This window comes from Balaenoptera musculus, chromosome 3 (genome assembly GCF_009873245.2).
Source record: "Balaenoptera musculus isolate JJ_BM4_2016_0621 chromosome 3, mBalMus1.pri.v3, whole genome shotgun sequence".
NCBI lineage: Eukaryota > Metazoa > Chordata > Mammalia > Artiodactyla > Balaenopteridae > Balaenoptera > Balaenoptera musculus.
In genome coordinates, this window is record NC_045787.1 from 46,612,321 (window position 1) to 46,635,373 (window position 23,053).

Here is a 23,053-nt window from a genome sequence, read left to right on the forward strand (position 1 = left end):
ACATTAAAATTAGTGAGCACTTTGCATGACTTCTTTCAAAGTCTGCAGATGATCACTGTGCACTTGTTATTCAGTTCACACACAGCATTTAGTTTTGTTACCTCTGTGCCCCTGAGATAAACCCACAAGGAATTCCACAAAAATGGATAACTGAATGGGGGAACTGGCAAACATAATTAAAGTGCATGAAAGCAATACAAAGTGATGATACTGGAAGTGAAACTCAAATTGAATGCAAATGGAATTACAAAAGAAATATCTCACTGTGGGAATGTTGACATTGCTGCCATTTTAGAAACTCTAGATATGCAGACTGAAGAGATCAATGAAGGTGAACTTATCCACATAAATGAGGTAAAGTGTTTGTGATGAAAAGGCTGAATATGTCCCTGAAGAAGTGATGCTGGCAGAAATCTTCACATTAAAAGAACTCTCAAGGACTTCCCTGGTGGTCCAGTGGTCAAGACTCTGCACTCCCAATGCAGGGGGCACAGGTTCGATCCCTGGTTGGGGAACTAAGATCCCGCAGGCCGCACCACATGGCAATAAATAAATAAATAAATAAATAAATAAATAAATAAGAGAACTCTCAGAGATATTTCAAGCCATTGAGAATGTAAAGGATAAAATGTTGGAATCTGACACAAATTTAGAAAGGCGTGTGATAATTAGCCAAGGTAAAGAAAAGATGCTCAACTTGTAAGTGTACAATGAGAAGACAACCACTGCTCAAACTACCCTTGACAAGTTTTTTTTTTTAAACAAAGAAATATACTTTGGTTCTCATCATTTCTAATATTTTACATTACACAGATAACTGACAGTGACTTCTAGTGTTTCCAAAAAAAATTTTAAAGGTCACAGAACAATTTGAATTTTCCTCATTAATTATTAAGATCACTTTGCATAGGTTTTAGCTTACACAATCAGTTTTATGGATGTGCACTACAATGCAAAGCAAAGACTGTCTGAATATTAGCTAATTTTTTGAAGAATGAAATGTGCTGAACAGAGGGCCATATCATCTTTCTTCCATAAACCATACCCATATTATATATAGTCTATGATTTTCAGGGATTGTTAAAACTTGCTTTTTATTTATTAATTTATGTATTTTAGTTGGGTGAAAATTTAAGACATATGCAAAGCAACTGAATATGGAATCTAAGACATATGCAAAGCAATTGAATGTGGAATCTTTCTCAAGCAATGGTTCTCAATTCTAGCTATACATTACAATCAGCTAGGGCACTTTAAAAAATTCCAGTGTCCTTGACCAATTAGACTAGAATCTATGGGGTTGGAACTTTAGCATGAGTATTTTTTCCAAATACCCTATGTTATTTTAAATATTCTGGCAAAGTTGAGAAAGACTGTTTCATCTTTTTACACTTTCCCCAAATCTTTTATAATAATTGTCTCAATCATGTCTCATTTTGTTTTAAGCCATTTGTTTGCACTGAGTATTTCAAAAGTGGTCCATTTAGTTTTGTAAGAATAGCAATTTTTGTATTCATACTTCATCAGCTCACACTAAAGTGACATCATCAGAATAATAAATAAAACTAGCATTAATAGGGTTAGGGACAAATAATGACTTTTGATAAGCACACAAAGCAACTGGTGGGAGAGATGTGCATGGGATCACTAGAGTACAGGTTTGTAACCAGAAGTGTTAAGTATGCTTGGGGAATCAGTGTTTTACAGAGGAAATGAAATCTATTTACAGATGGATTAATCTGGCAATTTGGTTAGGAAACCTTCACTGTTTTGAATTTTTATTTCTTCTAATGAAGTAAGAGGTTTAGGTCACAGAATTCTGACTGTGCTAAAGAGCTATACTTAGTTGCTTCCGCAGACCAAGGACTTTTTGGAATTAAAAGACAACAAGAAACCAAATTTTTCAGACCCTCAGTGGTGCACACGATTTACATTATTACTGATATGATAAGACCTCTGATCATATGAGGGAAAAAAGAATAATGCTGTTTCTTTTCAAAAAAGTACCGCTACTGTCACTGAAATTAAAGATAATGGACAACGTCACTCATTTTCCAAACTTTGCTGATCATTAGGGAAGAACTGCAGATCTACTTGGTGGAAACAAGCCACATAGTCAAAGCAGACTGACAAATTTAAGCAGTCTGACAAATTTTGATACATACAAATTTTGCTTGAGTTCTTGCAGTTACTGGAATAAAAAACTCTGGATATGCCTGTATGCTTTTATTAGAGTGGATGACCTAGCTGAAAAGGAATTACTGTCAACTGTGCACTAACGGGGGTTGGAGGACAGTAGGAGATGCAACCCCAATCATGCTTAAAACTAACCAAAACATAGTAAAAAAATTAATACTTAGTTAAAACTGTATGTACTATCTAGAAACATATTTCCCCATTCTAAAAGCATAATACTAAAATGTAAGGATAATACATCTCAGAACACAAAACATCATACAAATTGTGCCAAACCCTCTTCTAGGCAATGGGAATACAGGGTTTTAGAAGACAATATACCAGTAAAAAAATAAGTATATAATACAATTTCAGTGGCAATAAATTGAATGAAGAAAATAGAGCAGAATAATGGGATGGAGAACCATTGAGAGCAAAGGAGGGATTCGGGGGCAGCAACTGACACATTTGATGGCTCCCTATTTAAACAGTCTTCCCTCAGCATCCATGATACCTCACCACCCTGGTTTTCCTTCAATCCCTCTGGTTACTCCTTTTCAGTTCGTCTGCAGTCTCATCTTCTGCCTAACTTTAAGTGTTGGTATTTTTCAGGTTTGTAATCACTGAACTGCTTCTCTCTTCTTACTCCACAAATAGTGCCTGGGTGATCTTATGTCCTCCTCACTTCACGTGTCATCTTGCATTAAACATATCTAAATTTCTCCTGAGCATCAAACATATACTATATGCAACTGTGTCCTGCACCCTCCAAGTGAAATCTTCACAAGTTCCTTGAAAGCAATATGGGAAAAGTCAATATGAGCAAAATTAAAGTAAAACTTGCTCCCTCTTTGGGGAGAGATGTTACCATCATTCACCCTGACATACAAGGCACATAGCTGGGAATCATTGCAGACGCTTCCTTTTTCATCATTCATTATATCCAATTAATCTCCATGGCTGGTTGATTCTATTTCTTAGATTTTTTTCAAGTATCTTCACCCTCTTGGTCCCAACAGCCACGTCTCTGGCTCGGGCTTCCATCAACTCTCTCCTTGCAACAGTTACCTAACTTGGCTCCCAATCTTGCTCTCAATTTCAATCCATTCTCTAAGCAAATGACAAAATGCAACAGTTCTCACCTTATTCTCATCTTTTTACCTGTTAACCAGGCATACAAGGCTCTTCCCCATCTAGCCTCCCCTACTTCTTCAGCTTCATCTCTTGTCAATGGCCCTCTCTCCACAATTCTCTGCTCTAGTCATGCTAAACTTTGTTCAATTCCTGGCCTATGCTCCGCCTTTAACATATTGCTTGGCACATAGTAACAGCTCACTAAATACGTCGACTAAATGAAAGAACGAATTCTTGGAAGATAGTTATTCCTTGGTAGTCGGGGAGAAGAAATAAAGTAAAATGAAAATATCCTCATTTAGATTTACAGCGCCCTCACTCGAGCCCGCGTGCGCACCCACCTGCCTACAGGTATATAAAAGCTATCCTATTTTCTCGAGCCACAGAACAGAAGAGAGAGTAAAGCCCAGTTGTGGTGGGAGGAAAGTGGTAATGAGGCGGCCAAGTGTGAGGCAAAGCTAACAAGCCATTGGCCCAGATTTTAACCGGAATATTAGAGAAAAGAATAAGGCTTTCTTTACCTCCGTGTGGACTCCGCTCTCCGAAGGCGAAGAGGGTCGTCCAAACCCGCTTGTCGTGCCGACAAAAACCCTAGCATCCCGTCCCTTCACACCTGCTTGTGAACTGGACGGCGCCATGACAGAACACTGAAGCTGGGGTGTAGAGCGGAGTCTCCCATTGGTCAAGCATGATGCCACCCGGCCAATGGAGAGAGTCGTTACTTGAGGGTGTACGGAAGGAGGTGGGTGGGACTCCTCTGAGCCGGTGGGCGGGGTCAGCTGCCGGGGCGTTCTCGCTTTGGTCTCAGGGATCCCCAGCAGGTCACGCGGCGACCTGCGCTGGAGCCGGGAGGAAGGCATGGGTTGGTCTCAGAATTTGTTCCGTGTCTTGTGGAGAGCGCTGTCAAAGGAAGTGAAGGAGCAAGTGGGCACAGACCGGTTCGGGAACAAATACTACTATATCCCAGAGTACAAGAACTGGAGAGGTGAGATGAGAGCTAGGGCAGCGGTTGGGGGGTCGAAAAACGATGTGCTGCACTTGTAATCACCAGAGTAGACAACCCGAGTTCGTTCTGCCCACAGCCCTCTCTACTCTGGCCGCTGGCTTTCAGACGGGCTCTCGCTGAACGGCCCTGCGGGTGCCCACCGTCCCTGCGCCGCAGCGCCCCTGTCCTGAGCCCGGCCGCGGCCGCGCTAGCGCTGTATCTCCCAGCGCCAAGAGCCTCGCCGGCGGAGGACCGCCCCCCTCCAACCCCCCCAGTGTGGGTCCTTGAGGTCGGGCGACGTAGACGGGGACAAGTCCGCGGACGTCTTTTACCAAAGGGTCCCGGGAGGGGTAGGAAAGTGCCTTTCCTCCTCCCGTGACCCCCTTGCGACCAGGCTGGCGCGGGGTAATTGAAGAGGTGTATTTTGAGCCCCTCTGCCCTCCTCTTTCGTGGTGTTGACCTTTTTCAGTGGCTCCGGCGTTGGCCCCAGGCGTCACCTTCCTCAAGGCCAAAACTGTCAGAAGTAGGGCCATGCACGCTGACTGTGTGGAAAAGAGATCCCCGCAAGGCTCCACGTTACCTTTCCCATGAGTTTGCACTCCCAAGACCCTGTTGCGCTGACTTGAAGATACAGGTCACTAACCGTGTTTCTGTGTAGGAATCTTGCGAAGTCTTGATGTTTGGGGAGGTAGGGGCCGTTGCCGGTCTTTGAGATCACACCACGTGGCAGTCGTCGTAAACTCTTTTGTGTTGTTCCAGCGCCGCGATGCAAAAGATCTCAGGCTTTGGGGTCAGAAAGGCATGGGTTAGAATCTCAACTTTGAGATCTAAGAGGGATCACAGACAAAGTATTTGTCCTCCCCAGGTCTCAGTATCCTCACATGAAAGTTAGAGATGATAATAATAGCAATAATATTGAGAAACACTAAGACCTTTCAAAGTTGTGTTCCATTCATTTCATATAACTCTTGAGGGCATTTCTTCCTCTTCGTAGAGGATATGTAAAGTGTATTCCTTGATTTATTACTCAAAATTGTTTTGCCTAGCCCTTTTCTGTAACTTATTTTAATATCTTAGACTTGTTTCCCTAATGAGCATTTAAACTCTATCAGGGCAGGAAATAAGTCTTAAAAAAAAAGTCCACAAAGAACCTAGAATGGTGGTGAAGTGTTTCTTGACAGAGGAAGCAGAGGGAAAAATGTTTCTTTTCCATAAGTTGTCAGGTAACATTAAAAAAATACAAAAAACATCAGATTGACCTTTTTAAATTGAAGTATAATTTACATACAGTAACGTTCATCCTTTTTGGTGTATGGTTTTATGATTTTTGACAAATGCATACACTCATGTATCACCACAATCAAGATATAGAACAGTTCCATCATCCCCAAAAGTCCCTCCTACCCCTTAGTATTTCATTCCCTCACCCTGCCCTTGACAACCACTGATCTGTTTTACGTTCCTACAGTTTTGCCTTTTCCAGAACATCATGTATAATAAATGGAGCTATACTGAATACAAGATGCAGTCTTTTGAGTCTAGCTTATTTCACATGGCATAATGCAGCTGAGATTTATCCATGTATCAGTAGTTCACTTTTGTTACTAAGTAGTACTCCCTTCCATTATATGGGTTTACCACAGTTTATTTATCCGTTCACCAGCTGAAGGACATTTAGGTTGTTTCTACTGTTTTTGGTGATTGTGCGAAAAGCCTCTATAAACATTCCCATATAGAATTTTGTGTGAACATAATTTCTCTAGGGTGAACAGCTAGGAGTGGAATTGCTGAGTTGTGTGGTAAATGTATATATAACTAACTTCATAAGAAACTACCAAACTGTTTTCCAAACTGGTTGTACCATTTTGCATTCCTGCCAGCAACACATGAAAGTTCTAGTTTCACATTCTCACCAGCACTTGGTTTTGTCAGTTTTTTTTGTTTTTATTTTTATTTTAGCCATTCTAATAGGTAGATAGTGTTATCTCATGGTTTTAATTTTCATTTTCCTAATGACTGAGGATGTTGAGACTCTTTTCATGTGCTTATTTGCCATCCATGGATCTTTGGTGAAGTATTTGTTCAAATCTTTTGACCATTAAAAAAAAAATTTGTATTCATTTCATTGAAAATACAGTATCGTTAAAGAAAGACTTAAATTAACAAAATCATGTGTATTCTAAAATGGTATAATTTGTGAGTCACAGGTTATGTTTATCTTATAATTTTATTATTATAATACCAAATTGTTTTCCAAAGTGCTTATGCCAGTTTATGCTTCAATTAGCTTGATATTTTGAATCCATGTACTCTTGATTGTGAGAAAATCAGGCTTTTATCAATGATGTAGTAGAATTACTGTATGCTGCTGTCTAATGTCTCTGTGTGTCTCAGTTCTTAGATAATTGAGGACTGTGGTACAGATGTGTTATACAGTCTGTAAGTACCATTACACATTTCCTAAGCCTTCTACTATAAAGCAAGGGAAAATATTTTTAGTTTGTTTTCAAGCAAGTTTTCAAAACATAAGCCATCTAACTTTTCTATTTCCTTGATATGAAAGGTGGTTCTTTAGAGGTCTCCTTGAGTTTTCTTTGAATTGCACAATTGAACACCATCAATGAAGAGTGCTTAAGAACCCCTTAGAGGAAATTAATTTTTCTTTTAATTCAGTTGATTACTGTGGTGCCAGTCATCAAAGAACTACTATATTTTCCACATAGGGTTTTATTTAGTAAGAGAAAATCTGTTGTTATGTAATTCAAAATAAGTCTTGAGTATTGTCTAGTCAGCTGAATTTAAGTTTAGAACTGTGGAAATTTTAACTTTTTTAAAAAAAGCATATTGGTATTTCAGGATAAAAAGATTATGAGTATAGCATGTACTCGGCATTTTTAATAGCAAAGTGTTGATGAACATCTTTTTATTGAAAGCTTGCTTGCTCTATAGTAGATTGTTTAGTAGAAGATTCCTCAAACTTGATCTAGAAAATTCCTTAGTTATTGCACCCTTCTTATTTGTAATTTCCCTGAGTTTTTTTTTTTTTTTTTAAGAAATTCACGTTCTTTTATTTATTTATTTATTTATTTATGACTGTGTTGGGTCTTCGTTTCTGTGCGAGGGCTTTCTCTAGTTGTGGCAAGCGGGGACCACTCCTCATCGCGGTGCGCGGGCCTCTCACCATCGCGGCCTCTCTTGTTGCAGAGCACAGGCTCCAGACGCGCAGGCTCAGTAATTGTGGCTCACGGGCCCAGTTGCTCCGTGGCATGTGGGATCCTCCCAGACCAAGGCTTGAACCCGTGTCCCCTGCATTGGCAGGCAGATTCTCAACCACTGCGCCACCAGGGAAGCCCTCCCTGAGTTTTTATCCATACGATTCCATTTATCTCATGCTTCAAAAGGTAATTCTCTTCCTTTCTAAGATAAATTCTTGTATTTGTATACTTGATTCTGGCTGGAAACTCTTTGAACCTTGTTTTATTATTTTCATCTCCTTCTTTTGCACATTTATTAAACATCTGCACCCCTAAAAACTAACAAATTTGTTAACTGAAGAACTATTTTGAGTTGTTATTTGCTAATTGACATTGTGAATGTCCAGATTTTGGGAGTGGGGTGAATATTATGCATAGTATGCGAAAACACCTGCTTGGAGTATTGTGTTTGGTTCTGGACACCACAGTTTAGGAGAGATGCTTGAAAACCTAGTGTCCAGACAGGGATAGTTATGAAGATAAAATTTTCTAGAAATTATATACGTGAGTATTATTAGCTGTGAGTCTTGAGGAGGTTTACCCTTTGAAGAGAAGATTTATGAGGAACTTCAAGTATATGAAAAATCGTGGTATAGAAAAGGATTAGGCTTGGGACTTACCTGGTGGTCCAGAGGTTAAGAATCTGCTTTCCAATTAAGGGGATGCAGGTTCAATCCCTGGTTGGCGAACTAAGATTCCACATGCCACAGGACAACTAAGCCCGTGCACTGCAACTACAGAGCCCGTGCGCCACAACTAGAGAACCCAAGTGCCACAACTACAGAGCCCACACACTGCAACTAGAGAGAAGCCTGCACACCACAATGAAAGATCCAGCATGCCGCAACTAAGACCCGACACAGCCAAATTTAAAAAAAGAAAAAAGGAAAGGATTAGGCTCATCTGTATAGCCTTTTAACTCAGAACTTAGATCAGAGGGTAAATGTTTAACCTTTTTATAAGAAGCAACTTTCAGACTGTTAGGGCTGTGCTAGAAAAAGAAGAGAGTGCCTTATGTTTGATTGTAGCTGGGAGAATTTAGGGAGATAAGTAGCTGGAAACATTTGATCAGCACCTTGAAGGATAAATACGATTTCACAAAGAGTGGTAGAAAAGTATATCTGGTTGGCACCTGGAAGGGATAGGAAATACCACAGAGATTAGAAGGTAGTCCCATGTGGGTAGACTTCAGTGTAAAAGAACAATAGAAGCTGTTCTAGTGAGGGGATAGACAAGGTCAGATTATAAAAGGCCTTGCATAGGTTTGAAATTTATGCTTCATTCTGTAGGTGGTAGGTAGCCATTGAAAGCTTTACAACAGAGAAAAATTTGTGTCATAATTAGAGCTATTAGAGAAATGACTCTGGAAGCCCTGGGAAAGATGAGCTAGAGGGGAAAGGGAGGGAACTAAAATTCTGTTAGGTGGGAGCATTGCTAGGTTTACCGTGATCCTGGATAGAGATCTATTTGGACTGAAGTGATGGAAAGAAAAGTTTGATTTGACAAAACTTTTGGACTTGGTAATGAATTGGACTGTTAGAAGGGGAAAGAAAAGAGGAGAGGACAAAGTTGATTTTATTGTTTTAATTCTGGAGAACTGGTGGATGGTGGTGTACCAATTCATGCAAATAGAGGCTATAAGGGACTAATGCAAATAGAGAAGCAGGCCTTAGGCTTGGGTTGGTGGAAGAGTAAATAGAATTTGTTGCTTATAACAGGGCAACTGTATAATCAGGCAATTGTATACTCAGATCTGCAGTTCCAAAGATGTCAGTGATTAAAATACAAATTTGGAAGCCATCTTAATAGAGGTGATCACTAAAACTGTAGGGATAGTTGGATTCAAGCAGGGAAAGAATAATAATAACATGATATTAAGAGACAGGTATTTGGGAACCCTGTCATTTCAGTGGCTTCCTGTTACCTGAGAATAAATCCAAACTACCTGGCTGGCATTCATAACCTTTGAGTCCATCTTGAAAGTGCTACTTGTTTTTAGTCTGATCTTTAGATCAATGGTTTTGTAAGAAGCCTAGATATTTATGCTATTAGGAGAGCTCAAACCTGAAAGCTTACATGATTTCCTATCAGGGAGTTGAATCAGATAGTATTTAATTTTCAGCATTCAAAAAATAACATTAAAATTAATTGAATGTAGTTATTTAAGCATTGCATCTAGTCTGTAACGTTGATGTTCCAAAAATGGAATCGGTTGGGGGCCAGGCGGGGTATCAGTGGACCGTAGGTAACAGCGATGCTTTCTTTTAGAATTCAGGACAAGTATTTCATCAAACATGGTAGATTTATTTTTGGAACACATTTTTTAAAATTGTATAACCTTCATTAAGGCTTTTTGTAGTGAATTGTTTACACTAGGCTACTGCCAGTGATTTTCAAGCTGTTCATAGTTTAATAATTATAAAATAAACCTATTCAAGTTCAGCATTTTATTAGAAAATCTTACATTCTAAAAGATTTTTTTCATTTTGTGCTCAGTTTTTAAATGAAGCATTATTTGTACATTTATAGAAATTGTGAGCAAAGAAAAATCTGTGCTAAGATTTTAGTGAAAGCATTATTGCCAAATTATATTTTCTGTACTTTCTATATTTATATGAGTGTGTTTAGATTCACATATATCTAGATTATCAGTGTGCCAGACACGTTGTTTATAATAACATTTCCTGAATTTTACATTTCATGCTTTTTGGTTAAAAGAAAAAAAAAGATGGCCTTTGAACATGGCGTTTCCAAACACTTTTGGGAAGCCAAATCAGAAAAGGTATAAACCGCACTTTAAAGGTGATCGTTTAAAATTGAGGTTTGTCAATCTAAGATTGAATTTTGTTTAAAATTGAAGGTTATTTTATATCATTTCTATGTGCTTCCTTTTTTAAAAAAATTAGTTGGATTTTACCTTTTTTCTAACCTGACAATCATTTGTTTTATTTATTTATCCATTTATCTTTAACTATTGAATTATGAAATATTTCAAACATAAAAAATAGAATGATAAACAAACCTCCATATACCCATCACTCACTTTAAACAGTTATCAACTCATGGTTAATTTTTATTTTCTCCCCACCCTGCCACCCAACTCTCCTCTTATTTTGAAGCGAATACCAAACATCATGTCTATTTACCTGTAAACATTTTCAGTATATATCCCTTGAACACAGACTCCTTTTTTTAAATATAGCAATAACACCATCATCACATATAGAAATCAAAAATTCCTTAATATCATCACATATTCTGTCCTTCACATTCCCTTGGTTGTCCTATAAAATGCTCTTATTTATTGGTTGATTTGTTTCCTTAGTTTTGCAGTTGGTGTAAATTGACCTCCAAACAAAATCTTTACATCATGATCACTAATATGTTTTTTAAGTCTCTTGTAGTTTATAGGTTTCCTCTTTATGTTAATTGTTTTTGCTCTATCTCTCTCACACACATACCCCTGCTTTTTTGGGAGTGGGTGTTAACAAAAAGTTACTTTTTTTTTTTTTAATGGCATTAATCCATTCATGTTTGTTGTAAGAAGTGGTATATTTCATCTTTGGTCATCTTATTTTTTATACTTTGTTATTTATGTCTTCTTATCCCTACCTTTTTAGATGTCTTTTGTAGTATAGCCCTCATTTTACTTGAACTTGACTGTACTAAGTGAGACCTGAGTGAATGCTACAGGCCTGTGGCTTCCTATAGGGTTCTGGTAGAATTTCTCTGGGAGAACTGTACTCAGTACTCAGGATGTCTTCACTTTCAGCCCCTGCAAGTGGGAATCTTAAGAATGTCAGTATCAGGTCAGAGTTGTAGTTGCCTATGAGAAATAGGGAAGGGACTCATTGGGATACTTAGCACATAATATTGTTTGGAGCCTTTTAAAAAAGATCTTATTTTGTGATGTCTTACAAGCTCTTCACATCACTGATAACTAGGCCTTCCTGTTCGGAACACTGGTGGCATTCCCAAATTCCTTTGACTTGACCCTTACCATTTATTTGCCCCTTGCTCTCATACTTGCTGCTCTAAGATTGGGGTTTTCTCAGTACTTGTTTTTGGAAAAACCCATAGAAATTCTTTCCAGTGTGTCCTGTTATGTCTGTGCTGATTTACAGACCAGTCAGCATTGTTGGTTTTGCCTTCCATTCATCTTGTACCATTCATTAATTTTCTCATGTGACAAATATTTATTCAGCACTGCTTTATGCAGAACATATCTGTTTTATGTATTTCAGGTCTATTGGCTTCACTTTCTCACTTTTTGATGTTTAACTGTATCACTTGTCCAGTTTAGCTGCATCCTATATTCTTTAATAAACTCAATAGGATTTGGGAAGATAAATGAGGTAAATATAAATCAATGGCAATTTTAAACTGAAGTTTACATATTTAATTTGTAACACAAATTAGCAACACATTTTATCCTCCATTTTGTTCTCAATTCACGATACCCTCCAGTCCTTTTAGCAGTACTTCCATTAATGATAGCTGTCATTCATCGAGTGTTAACTGATTAGTTCATGTTTTTACAGCAGCCATATAACTAAAGATTATTATCCTTATCTTAAACATGAGGTGTTTATTTCATTTTGAATACTTAAATGAACTTTATGTGTATGTGCCTGGGTACAGAGTAGGTACTCAAAAAATAGCTGTTCATTGAACTGAGATATTTATGGACCCAGAATTATAAAAGCAAAAATAAAGCAAGATTTTTAAAAAATGTAGGAAATGATGTAGTTTTACAAAATCTTAAAACAGTAATTAAGGCGTATTTTTCTTTTTATTTATTACAAATGGGCCAAATTATTCTTCAGGGATTGAAATATTCTCATTAGAAATAAGACTGTCTTTTCCATAACTTTTCTAGTGTGGTTCCAGTTTGAACTTAGTTTAGTTGCGAGCATCAAACTTCTGTTAAAATACCGAGTCATGGGCTTCCCTGGTGGCGCAGTGGTTAAGAATCTGCCTGCCAATGCAGGGGACACGGGTTCGAGCCCTGATCTGGGAAGATCCCACATGCTGCGGAGCAACTAAGCCCGTGAGCCACAACTACTGAGCCTGCGCTCTAGAGCCTGCGTGCCTAGAGTCTGTGCTCCTCAACAAGAGAAGCCACCGCAATGAGAAGCCCGCGCACTGCAACGAACAGTAGCCCCCACTCGCTGCAACTAGAGAAAGCCTGCGCACAGCAACGAAGACCCAACACAGCCAAAAATAAATAAATAAAATAAATAAATTTATTAAAAAATTTACTCCAAAAGATACCCAGTCATATTTTTTTCCTTTCAGGATGAATGAATCATCATCTGATAATTCAAAACCTGCATCATCCAACTGTTAACGTGTGATTATAGAGCTGCATTGTTTTATGTGTTTTTTTAACATCTTTATTAGAGTATAATTGCTTTACAATGGTGTGTTAGTTTCTGCCTTATAACAAAGTGAATCAGCTATACATATACATATATCCCCATATCTTCTTCCTCTTGCATCTCACTCCCACCCTCCCTATCCCACCCCTCTAGGTGGTCACATAGCACCGAGCTGATCTCACTGTGCTATGTGGCTGCTTCCCTCCAGCTATCTATTTTACATTTGGTAGTGTATATATGTCCATGCCACTCTCTCACATCATCCCAGCTTACCCTTCCCCCTCCCCGTGTCCTCAAGTCCATTCTCTACGTCTGCATCTTTATTCCTGTCCTGCCCCTAGGTTCATCAGAACCATCCCTCCCTTTAATTTTTATTTTTTTTAAAACATCTTTATTGAAGTATAATTGCTTTACAATGGTGTGTTAGTTTCTGCTCTATAACAAAGTGAATCAGTTATACATATACATATGTTCCCATATCTCTTCCCTCTTGCATCTCCCTCCCTCCCACCCTCCCTATCCCACCCCTCTAGGTGGTCACAAAGCACCGAGCTGATCTCCCTGTGCTATGCGGCTGCTTCCCACTAGCTATCTATTTTACATTTGGTAGTGTATATATGTCCATGACACTCTCTCACCCTGTCTCATCTCACCCCTCCCCCTCCCCATATCCTCAAGTCCATTCTCTAGTAGGTCTGTGTCTTTATTCCCGTCTTGCCACTAGGTTCTTCATGACCTTTTTTTTTTTTTCCCTTAGATTCCATATATATGTGTTAGCATACGGTATTTGTTTTTGTCTTTCTGACTTACTTCACTCTGTATGACAGACTCTAGGTCCATCCACCTCACTACAAATAATTCAATTTCGTTTCTTTTTATGGCTGAGTAATATTCCATTGTATATATGTGCCACATCTACTTTATCCATTCATCTGTCGATGGACATTTAGGTTGCTTCCATGTTCTAGCTATTGTAAATAGAGCTGCAATGAACATTGTGGTACATGACTCTTTTTGAATTATGGTTTTCTCAGGGTATATGCCCAGTAGTGGGATTGCTGGGTCGTATGGTAGTTCTGTTTTTAGTTTTTTAAGGAACCTCCATACTGTTCTTCATAGTGGATGTATCAATTTACATTCCCACCAACAGTGCAAGAGGGTTCCCTTTTCTCCACACCCTCTCCAGCATTTATTGTTTATAGATTTTTTGATGATGGCCATTTTCACCAGTGTGAGGTGATACCTCATTGTAGTTTTGATTTGCATTTCTCTAATGATTGGTGATGTTGAGCATCATTTCATGTGTTTGTTGGCAATCTGTATATCTTCTTTGGAGAAGTGTCTATTTAGGTCTTCTGCCCATTTTTGGATTGGGTTGTTTGTTTTTTTGATATTGAGCTGCATGAGCTGCTTGTAAAATTTGGAGATTAATCCTTTGTCAGTTGCTTCATTTGCAAATATTTTCTCCCATTCTGAGGGTTGTCTTTTTGTCTTGTTTATGGTTTCCTTTGCTGTGCAAAAGCTTTTAAGTTTCATTAGGTCCCATTTTTTAATTTTTGATTTTATTTCCATTTCTCTAAGAGGGGGGTCAAAAAGGATCTTGCTGTGATTTATGTCATAGAGTGTTCTGCTTATGTTTTCGTCTAAGAGTTTGATAGTGTCTGGTCTTACATTTAGGTCTTTAATCCATTTTGAGTTTATTTTTGTATATGGTGTTAGGGAGTGTTCTAATTTCATTCTTTCACATGTAGCTGTCCAGTTTTCCCAGCACCACTTATTGAAGAGGCTGTCTTTTCTCCATTGTATATTCTTGCCTCCTTTATCAAAATAAGGTGACCATATGTGCGTGGGTTTATCTCTGGGCTTTCTATCCAGTTCCATTGATCTATATTTCTGTTTTTGTGCCAGTACCATACTGTCTTGATTACTGTAGCTTTGTAGTATAGTCTGAAGTCTGGGAACCTGATTCCTCCAGCTCCATTTTCCTTTCTCAAGATTGCTTTGGCTATTCAGGGTCTTTTGTGTTTCCATACAAATGGTTAAATTTTTTGTTCTAGTTCTGTGAAAAATGCCATTGGTAGTTTGATAGGGATTGCACTGAATCTGTAGATTGCTTTGGGTAATATAGTCATTTTCATAATGTTGATTCTTTCTATCCGAGAACATGGTATATCTCTCCATCTGTTTGTATCATCTTTAATTTCTTTCATCAGTGTCTTATAGTTTTCTGCATGCAGGTCCTTTGTCTCCTTAGGTAGGTTTATTCCTAGGTATTTTATTCTTTTTATTGTAATGGTAAATGGGAGTGTTTCCTTAATTTCACTTTCAGATTTTTCATCATAAGTGTATAGGAATGCAAGAGATATCTGTGCATTAATTTTGTATCCTGCTACTTTACCAAATTCATTCATTAGCTCTAGTAGTTTTCTGTTAGCATCTTTAGGATTCTCTATGTATAGTATCGTATCATCTGCAAACAGTGACAGCTTTACTTCTTCTTTTCCAATTTGGATTTCTTTTATTTCTTTTTCTTCTCTGATTGCTGTGGCTAAAACTTTCAAAACTACATTGAATAATAGTGGTAAGAGTGAACATCCTTGTCTTGTTCCTGATCTTAGAGGAGATGGTTTCAGTTGGCTGTGGGTTTGTCATATATGGCCTTTATTATGTTGAGGTAAGTTCCCTCTATGCCTACTTTCTGGAGGGTTTTTATCATAAATGGGTGTTGAATTTTGTTGAAAGCTTTTTCTGCATCTATTGAGATGATCATATGGTTTTTTTCCTTCAATTTGTTAATATGGTGTATCACATTGATTGATTTGTGTATATTGAAGAATCCTTGCATTCCTGGGATAAACCCCACTTGATCATGGTTAATGATCGTTTTAATGTGCTGTTGGAGTCTGTTTGCTAGTATTTTGATGAGGATTTTTTTCATCTATGTTCATCAGTGATGTTGGCCTGTAGTTTTCTTTCTTTGTGACATCTTTGTCTGGTTTTGGTTTCAGGGTGATGGTGACCTCGTAGAATGAATTTGGGAGTGTTCCTCCCTCTGCTATATTTTGGAAGAGTTTGAGAAGGATAGGTGTTAGCTCTTTAGAGCTGCATTGTTTTTGATGATGTCATTTCAACCTATTTGTATTTAGTATTTAAATACACTAAAAACCATAATTAATTGGTGTTCAATTAAGACATAGTTATTAAAAGTCAGAAAAATAAAATGGTCAGAATTATTAAGTAAGGTGTGTCTTTTTTCTGTGGATAATTGGAAGATTATGATATATAGTTCTTTAGAATGTGATATTTACTCTAACATTTGGGAAATATTTTTCCAGCAGGTGGCAGCATTGTCTTGAAAAACGTAGGTTGCCAGTTTATTAAATATTTTTCTTTGAGCCGATTTGAGGAAGGAATCTTTTCTTTAAAATAATTGAATTTATATTTTTTCTTCCAAATAAACCCAGCCCTACTGCTTTATAAAATGCTAATCATAAGACAAGGATTTCAAAATGACGCTATGGATTATTCCTAGTCAGTAATGCACAGTGATATAAGTGACAGTTATGTTTTGAAGAATTGACCAAAATTTTAAAAGATCATACATACAATTTTTCCAACAGTAAGTAATATTCTGTCTTGAGTTGTTGGAGATAACATAATGTAATCATAACCATGGACTTCATCACATTCATAGAATATCCTAAAATGTTTTATGATTTTACTTAAACCATGCCTTCTGTTTAGAAATACCTGAAAAAAGTTGAACTTCTTTTAAAATCCTTTGTTGAATATAAAATAATAAAAATGATTAATTTTTTATATAGGTTATCTTAGTGTTCTTTGAATGTTGGAATTTTCATTTTCTTATCTTCATTTTAAAGTTTCATTTCTTAATTGTGTTTTCCTCTGAGATTATTTCAATTGCTTATTGAAATTCCTTAGTTTGTGTGTATATACATGCATGTACTTAAACACTTAATTGTATTTTGGTGAAGGGAAAATATCAACATTTTCCCTGTAGTCCTTGATTGCATTCCTGTCTCATACCAGTGGAATCACATCAGAGTCATACTTTTGTCCAAGAGAGATACAGGAGCATGAAATTATTCACAGTCATACAGGCAATCCTTTATACTGTCTTTAAGAATTTAAGGAACTATAATCTTCAATTCTGCCTTTCCCTGCCAGGGAAATATGGGACCTTTTGATCAGAAATGGAAACTAATAATGAATGAGTGACTAAGCTAGTTATATCTGTTTCTAAGTGAGGCTGAAAATGTTTCATGTAAGAGAAAAAGAGTTATTGTCCTTTTTTGCTTTGAGGAGCTCATAATTGCTTCACATTAAGAGTAGTAATGTCAGTAACGGCAATCACTGTAATTAGTATTACTAAATCCTGTGAATTAGACACTATTCCTAGCACTTGTCATGATTCACTGATTTGTGGAAGAATTACAACAAATGAGGAAAAATAATATATCTAGTGTTGATTTGTCAAGGTCATTTAGTGGTGAGCTCCATTTTTGTTCATCATTGAACCCAAGTTGCTCTGTCCAGGTAAATAGTTGAAACTATTACTTTTCTTACTTAGCCCTCTCACTTTCCATAGTACTACTCAGTTCGGCAGTTCATTTTTGCTGCTATTTGGAGACTGTCTAAGTGTTAGTTACTCTACAAGAATTACAAAATCAAAAGAGGAGTTCAAGATGTTGGAGTAGGAGGACATAGGACTCACCTACTTCCATGAACACATCAAAAATACATCTACATGTGGAAAAATTTTCACTGAAAACTAACTGGAGAGTAGCAGAAAGACTCCTGTACAACCAGGGCTGTAAGAAAGATCCATACAGAATTGGGTAGGAAGGGAAGAGAGGTGAGAGGGTTGGGACCTGTGCCCCTGGGAGGGGACTCAGAAGAGGAGATCCTTGGGAGTGAGCGGTTCAAGCCATATTTTGGGTGCACCAGCCCTGGGGTCTGACACTGGGAAGCTCAGTCCCCTTGGCCAGTTGGATGGGCAGTGGGACTAACAGGAGGGCTCTTGGAAGCTTGGACTCTATTTGTGAGGAGCGCACATATGCTTGCTTACTCCTGAAACAGGGCAGACTGAAACTGCCTCGGTCACTGGCTGGTTTCCCATGACTGCCCTGGCATATGCCCCAGCCTGAGCTGAGCGATTGCTGTAGCCCCGCTTGCTCCACAATGCAGCTCCACATTGGGGTGAGGGCTGCCATAGCTGAGGGGAGAGCTCCGATATGAGGCACAAAGGTGGCTCAGACCTGTAGTGGCCTCTGAGCAGGGCAGGGGCAGCATTGTGGGCACTTACACAAGCAGTGCATCAGAAGCAGTCTGGGACTCTGACTTTGGCTGGACTGCCACAGCCCATGCCCCCAACCCACTGATTGTCAGCACCTGCCCCACCTGCTCAGTGGCACAGCTCCCTGCCATGGCAAGGGCTGCAGCAGCTGAGGAAGAGCTCAGCTGTGAGGGACAAATGCTGTTCAGACCTGAAGTGGCATCTAAGCAGGGCAGGGATAGCCGTTACTGATGCTTACACAGGGAGCTCATCAGAAGCTGTCTGGGTTGCTGACTGCAGCCGGGGTCAACACAGCCCACGCCCAGACCCACACTAAGGGCCTGCACCAGCCCCTCTCTCTCCAGCACTGCTCACCTCTGGGGCGACGGTGCTGGTACTGGGAGGGAGAAGAACACACACTTAAAGGGAATGGAGGCAGCTCAAACCCGACCCTCAGGGCTTCTGCTCCAGCAGCTTGGGACCCACCACTCCCAATAGAGTGGTTTTGGATGCTAACCAAAGGAGAAGCCCCAGCTCTCACTTGGCTCTCTAGCATCTCCATCTCCAGCACCACCTCCTACCAAGGTGAGTGCTGCTAGCTAACCCTGGGGAAAGGTGTGACTTGCTCTCCCACCAAAGCCACTGGGCACATGCAACATGTATAGGGATGTTCCTATACAAGGACACTGCTTTAAGATTGAAATAGCTAACTTTTCCACCTAATTTCATAGAGACAAAGAAAGTTAAGCAAAATGAGAAGATATGAGTTTGTTTCAATTGAAAGAACAAGAGAAAAACCCTGAAAAAAACAACCAATGATACAGAAATAAACAATTTATTAGATAAAGAGTTCAAAGCGTTGGTGATAATGCTAACTGAATTAGGGAAAAGAATGGATGAACACAGTGAGAATTTTAGCAAGAAACTAGACAATATAAAAAAGAACCAGTGAGAACTGAAGAATACAGTAACTGAAATGAAGAACATACTAGAAGGAATTAACAGCAGATTAGGTGATACAGAAGAATATATAAGTGATCTGGAAGATAGAATAATGGAAATCACCCAATCAGAACAGCAAAAGAAAGATAAAATTTAAAAAATGGGAACAATTTAAGGGACCTCTGAGACAACATCAGGCATACCAACATTTGCATTAAAGGGTTCCTAGAAGGAGAAGAGGCGGAGAAGGGGGCTGAAAATGTATTTAATGAAATTATGGCTGAAAATTTCCTGAATCTGAAGAAGGAAAAAATATCCAGTTACAGGAATCACAGAGGATCCCAAACAAGATGAATCCAAACAGATGCACACATATCTTAATTAAAATGACAACAGTTAAAGAGAGAATTTTAAAGGCAACAAGAGAAAAACAAAGAGTTATATACAAGGGTCCTACTGTAAGGCTATCAGCTGATTTCTCTGCAGAAACGTTGCAGGCCTGAAGGGAGTGGCATGATATATTAAAAGTGCTAAAAGGGAAAAAAACTGCAACCTGGGATTCTCTACCCAGCAAGATTATCATTTGGAATTGAAGGAAAGATAAAGAACTTTTCAGAGAAGCAGAAATTAAAAGAATTCATCAATACTAAACCGACCCTAAAAGAAAGGTTAAAGGGTATTCTGTAAGTGGAAAAGAAAAGACTATAACAAGAAATAAGTATCTATAGGAAAGGCAAATCCCACTAGGAAAGGCAAATATATAGTAAAGGCTGAGGATCAACCAAGTAAGTAAGCTAGTACAAAAATTAAAAGATAAAAAATTATAAAACCAACTGTAACTACAATATTCAGTAAAGGGAAACATGAAGATGTAAAATATGACATCAGAAACACAAAATGTAGGGAGGGGAGTAAAAAATGTAGATCTTTTAGAATGTGTTTGAACTTATCTACATGTTTAAAACAAGTAGATATAGTTAGAAATCTAAGTATATGAATCCCATGGTAACTGCAAATCAAAAACCTACAATAGATATACAAAAACTAGAGAGAAAGAAACAGAAGCATAACACTAAAGAAAATCATCAAACCGCAAGGGAAGAAACCGAAAGAAGAAAACAACAGAGAGTTACAAAAACAACTAGATAACAAGTAACAAAATGGCAATAAGTACATGCCTATCAATAATCACTTTAAATGTCAGTGGACTAAATGCTCCAATCAAAAGACGTAGGGTGGCTGATTGGATAAAATGACAAGACCCATTTATATGCTGCTTGCCTGAGATTAACTTCAGAGATAAAGACACACACAGACTGAAAGTGAGGGGATGGAAAAAGATATTTCATCAAAATGAAAATGACAAGAAAGCAAGGGTAACAATACTCATATCAGACAAAGTAGACATTAAAGTCTATAACAAAAGACAAAGAAGGGTATTATATAAGATAAAGGGATCAATCCAAGAAGAGGATATAACATGTATGCAGCTAGTACAGGAGCACCTGAATATATAAGCAAATATTAACAGACATAAAGTGAGAAATTGACAGTAATACAGTAATAGTAGGGGCCTTTAACACCCCACTTACATCAATGGACAGATCATCCAGACAAAATCAATAAGGAAAATGGTCTTAAATGACCCTTTAGACCAGTTGGACTTAATCAGTATCAACAGGACATTCCATCCCCAAGCAGCAGAATACACATTCTTTTCAAGTGTGAATGGAACATTCTCCATTTAGATCACATGGTAGGTCACAAAATAAGCCTCAACAAATTTAAGAGGATAGAAATTATATCAAGCATTTTTTCTGAAAACAGTGGTATGAAACTAGAAATCAATTACAGGAAGAAACATGGGAAAAGTATAAACACATGGAGACTAAAACAACATGCTATTTAAAAACCAATGGTTCAATGAAGAAATCAGAAAATACCTCAAGACAAATGAAAATGGAAACACAACTTTCCAAAATATATGGGATGCAGCAAAAGCAGTAAGAGGGAAGTTTATAATGATACAGGCCTTCCTCAAGAAGCAATAAAAATCTCAAATAAACAACTGAACCTACCATCTACAGGAATTAGAAAAAGAAGAATAAATAAAGCCCAAAATAAACAGAAGGAAGGAAAAAATAAAGAGGAGAGAGGAGAGAGGAAATAAATAACATAGAGACCAAAAAAAAAAAAAAAAAGATCAATGAAACCAAGAGGTGTTTTTTTGAAAAGCTAAACAAAATTGATAAACCTTTAGCTAGGCTCATCAAGAAAAAAAGATAGCGGGCCCAAATAAACAAAATAATAAATGAAATAGGAGAAATAATAACCAATATCATAGAGATACAGAAAAAAAATAAAAGAGTACCACCAACAGTTGTATGCCAACAAATTGAACAATGTAGAAGAAATGGACAAATTCCTGAAATATACAGCCTTCCAAGACAGAATCAGGAAGAAATAGACAATCTAAACAGACCCATCATTAGTAGTGAAATTGAATTTTTAATTAAAAAAAAAACCAGCAAACAAAAGTCTGAGATTTGATGGTTTCATGGGGAAATTCTACCAAACATATAAAGAAAAGCTAATACCTATTCTCTCAAACTGCTCCAAAAAATTGATGAGCACTCCCAAATTGATTTTATGGGGCCATTATTAACCTGGTACAAAAATCACACAAAGACACTACAGAAAAATAACATTACAGGAGAATGCCTCTGATGAATGTAGATGCAAAACTTCCCCCCCCAAAATATTAGCAAATTGTATTCAGTAATAAATAAAAAATATACGCCACAGTCAAGTGGGGTTTATTCCAGGGACACAAGGATGGTTCAATATTTGCAGACCAATCAATGTGGTCTACCACATTAACAAAAGGAAGGATAAAAATCACATGATCATCTCAACAGATGCAGGAAAAGCATTTGACAAAATTCAACATCCATTCATGATGTAAACGCTCATCAAAGTGGGCATAGAGGGAACATATCTCAACATAATAAAGACCCATTTATGGCAAACTCACAGCTAATATCATACTCAACAGTGAAAAGCTAAAATTCTTTCCTCTAAAATAAGGAATGAGACAAGGATGCCCACTCTCACCACTTCTATTTAAAATAATACTGGACGTCCTAACCACAGCAGTCAGAGAAGAAAAAGAAAAGGCATCAAATTGGAAGAGAGGGAGTAAAATTTTCACTATTTGCAGATGACATGATACTATACATAGAAAACCCTAAAGTCTCCACCAAAAAACTACTAGAACTAGTAAATAAATTCAGTAAAGTTGCCGGATACAAGATTTATACACAGAAATCTGTCACTTTTCTATACACTAATAATAAACTATCAAAAAGAGAAAGCAAGGAAACAATCTGTTTAAAATCACACCAAAAAGAATAAAATACCTAGGAATAAACTTGACAAAGGAGATGGAAGACCTACACTCTGAAAACTATACAACATTGATGAAGGAAATTGAAAATGATACAAAGAAATGGAACGATATCCTGTGTTCTTGGATCGGGAGAATTAATATTGTTAAAATGTTCAGACTACCCAAAGCAATCTACAGGTTCAGTGCAATCTCTATCAGAATACCCATGACATTTTTCACAGAACTGGAACAAGTAATTCTAAAATTTATATGGAACCACAAGAAACCCTGAATTGCCAAAGCAATCTTGAGAAAAAAAGAACAAAGCTGGAGGTATCACACCCCTGGACTTCAGATTAGACTACAAAGCTGTGGTTATCTCATTTCTTTTCTTGCAGTGCTTCTGCTGCTTTTTTCTCTTAAGCAGCAGCAGCAGAATAAAGAGAAAAGTAGTCCGTTTGAGAGTATAAAAGCCCTTGAGATGGTTTTACTTTAAAC

General features: G+C 37.8%; 2 protein-coding genes across 2 annotated transcripts in view; one reads left to right on the plus strand and one right to left on the minus strand.

Annotated features, from left to right (window-relative positions):
• Positions 1–3,960, minus strand: part of ERCC8 (ERCC excision repair 8, CSA ubiquitin ligase complex subunit) — a 66,246-nt gene extending 62,286 nt beyond the window's left edge. Inside the window, exon 1 of the mRNA XM_036847927.1 lies at positions 3,831–3,960. Coding sequence (XP_036703822.1) covers positions 3,831–3,907 — 77 coding nt within the window. The 5' untranslated portion in view covers positions 3,908–3,960. The remainder of the gene's footprint in view (positions 1–3,830) is intronic.
• Positions 3,961–4,094: 134 nt separating this feature from the next.
• The window catches only part of NDUFAF2 (NADH:ubiquinone oxidoreductase complex assembly factor 2), a 180,137-nt gene continuing 161,178 nt past the window's right edge, over positions 4,095–23,053 (plus strand). The window contains exon 1 of the mRNA XM_036849307.1: positions 4,095–4,294. Within this exon, the coding sequence (XP_036705202.1) occupies positions 4,168–4,294 (127 nt within the window). The 5' untranslated portion in view covers positions 4,095–4,167. The remainder of the gene's footprint in view (positions 4,295–23,053) is intronic.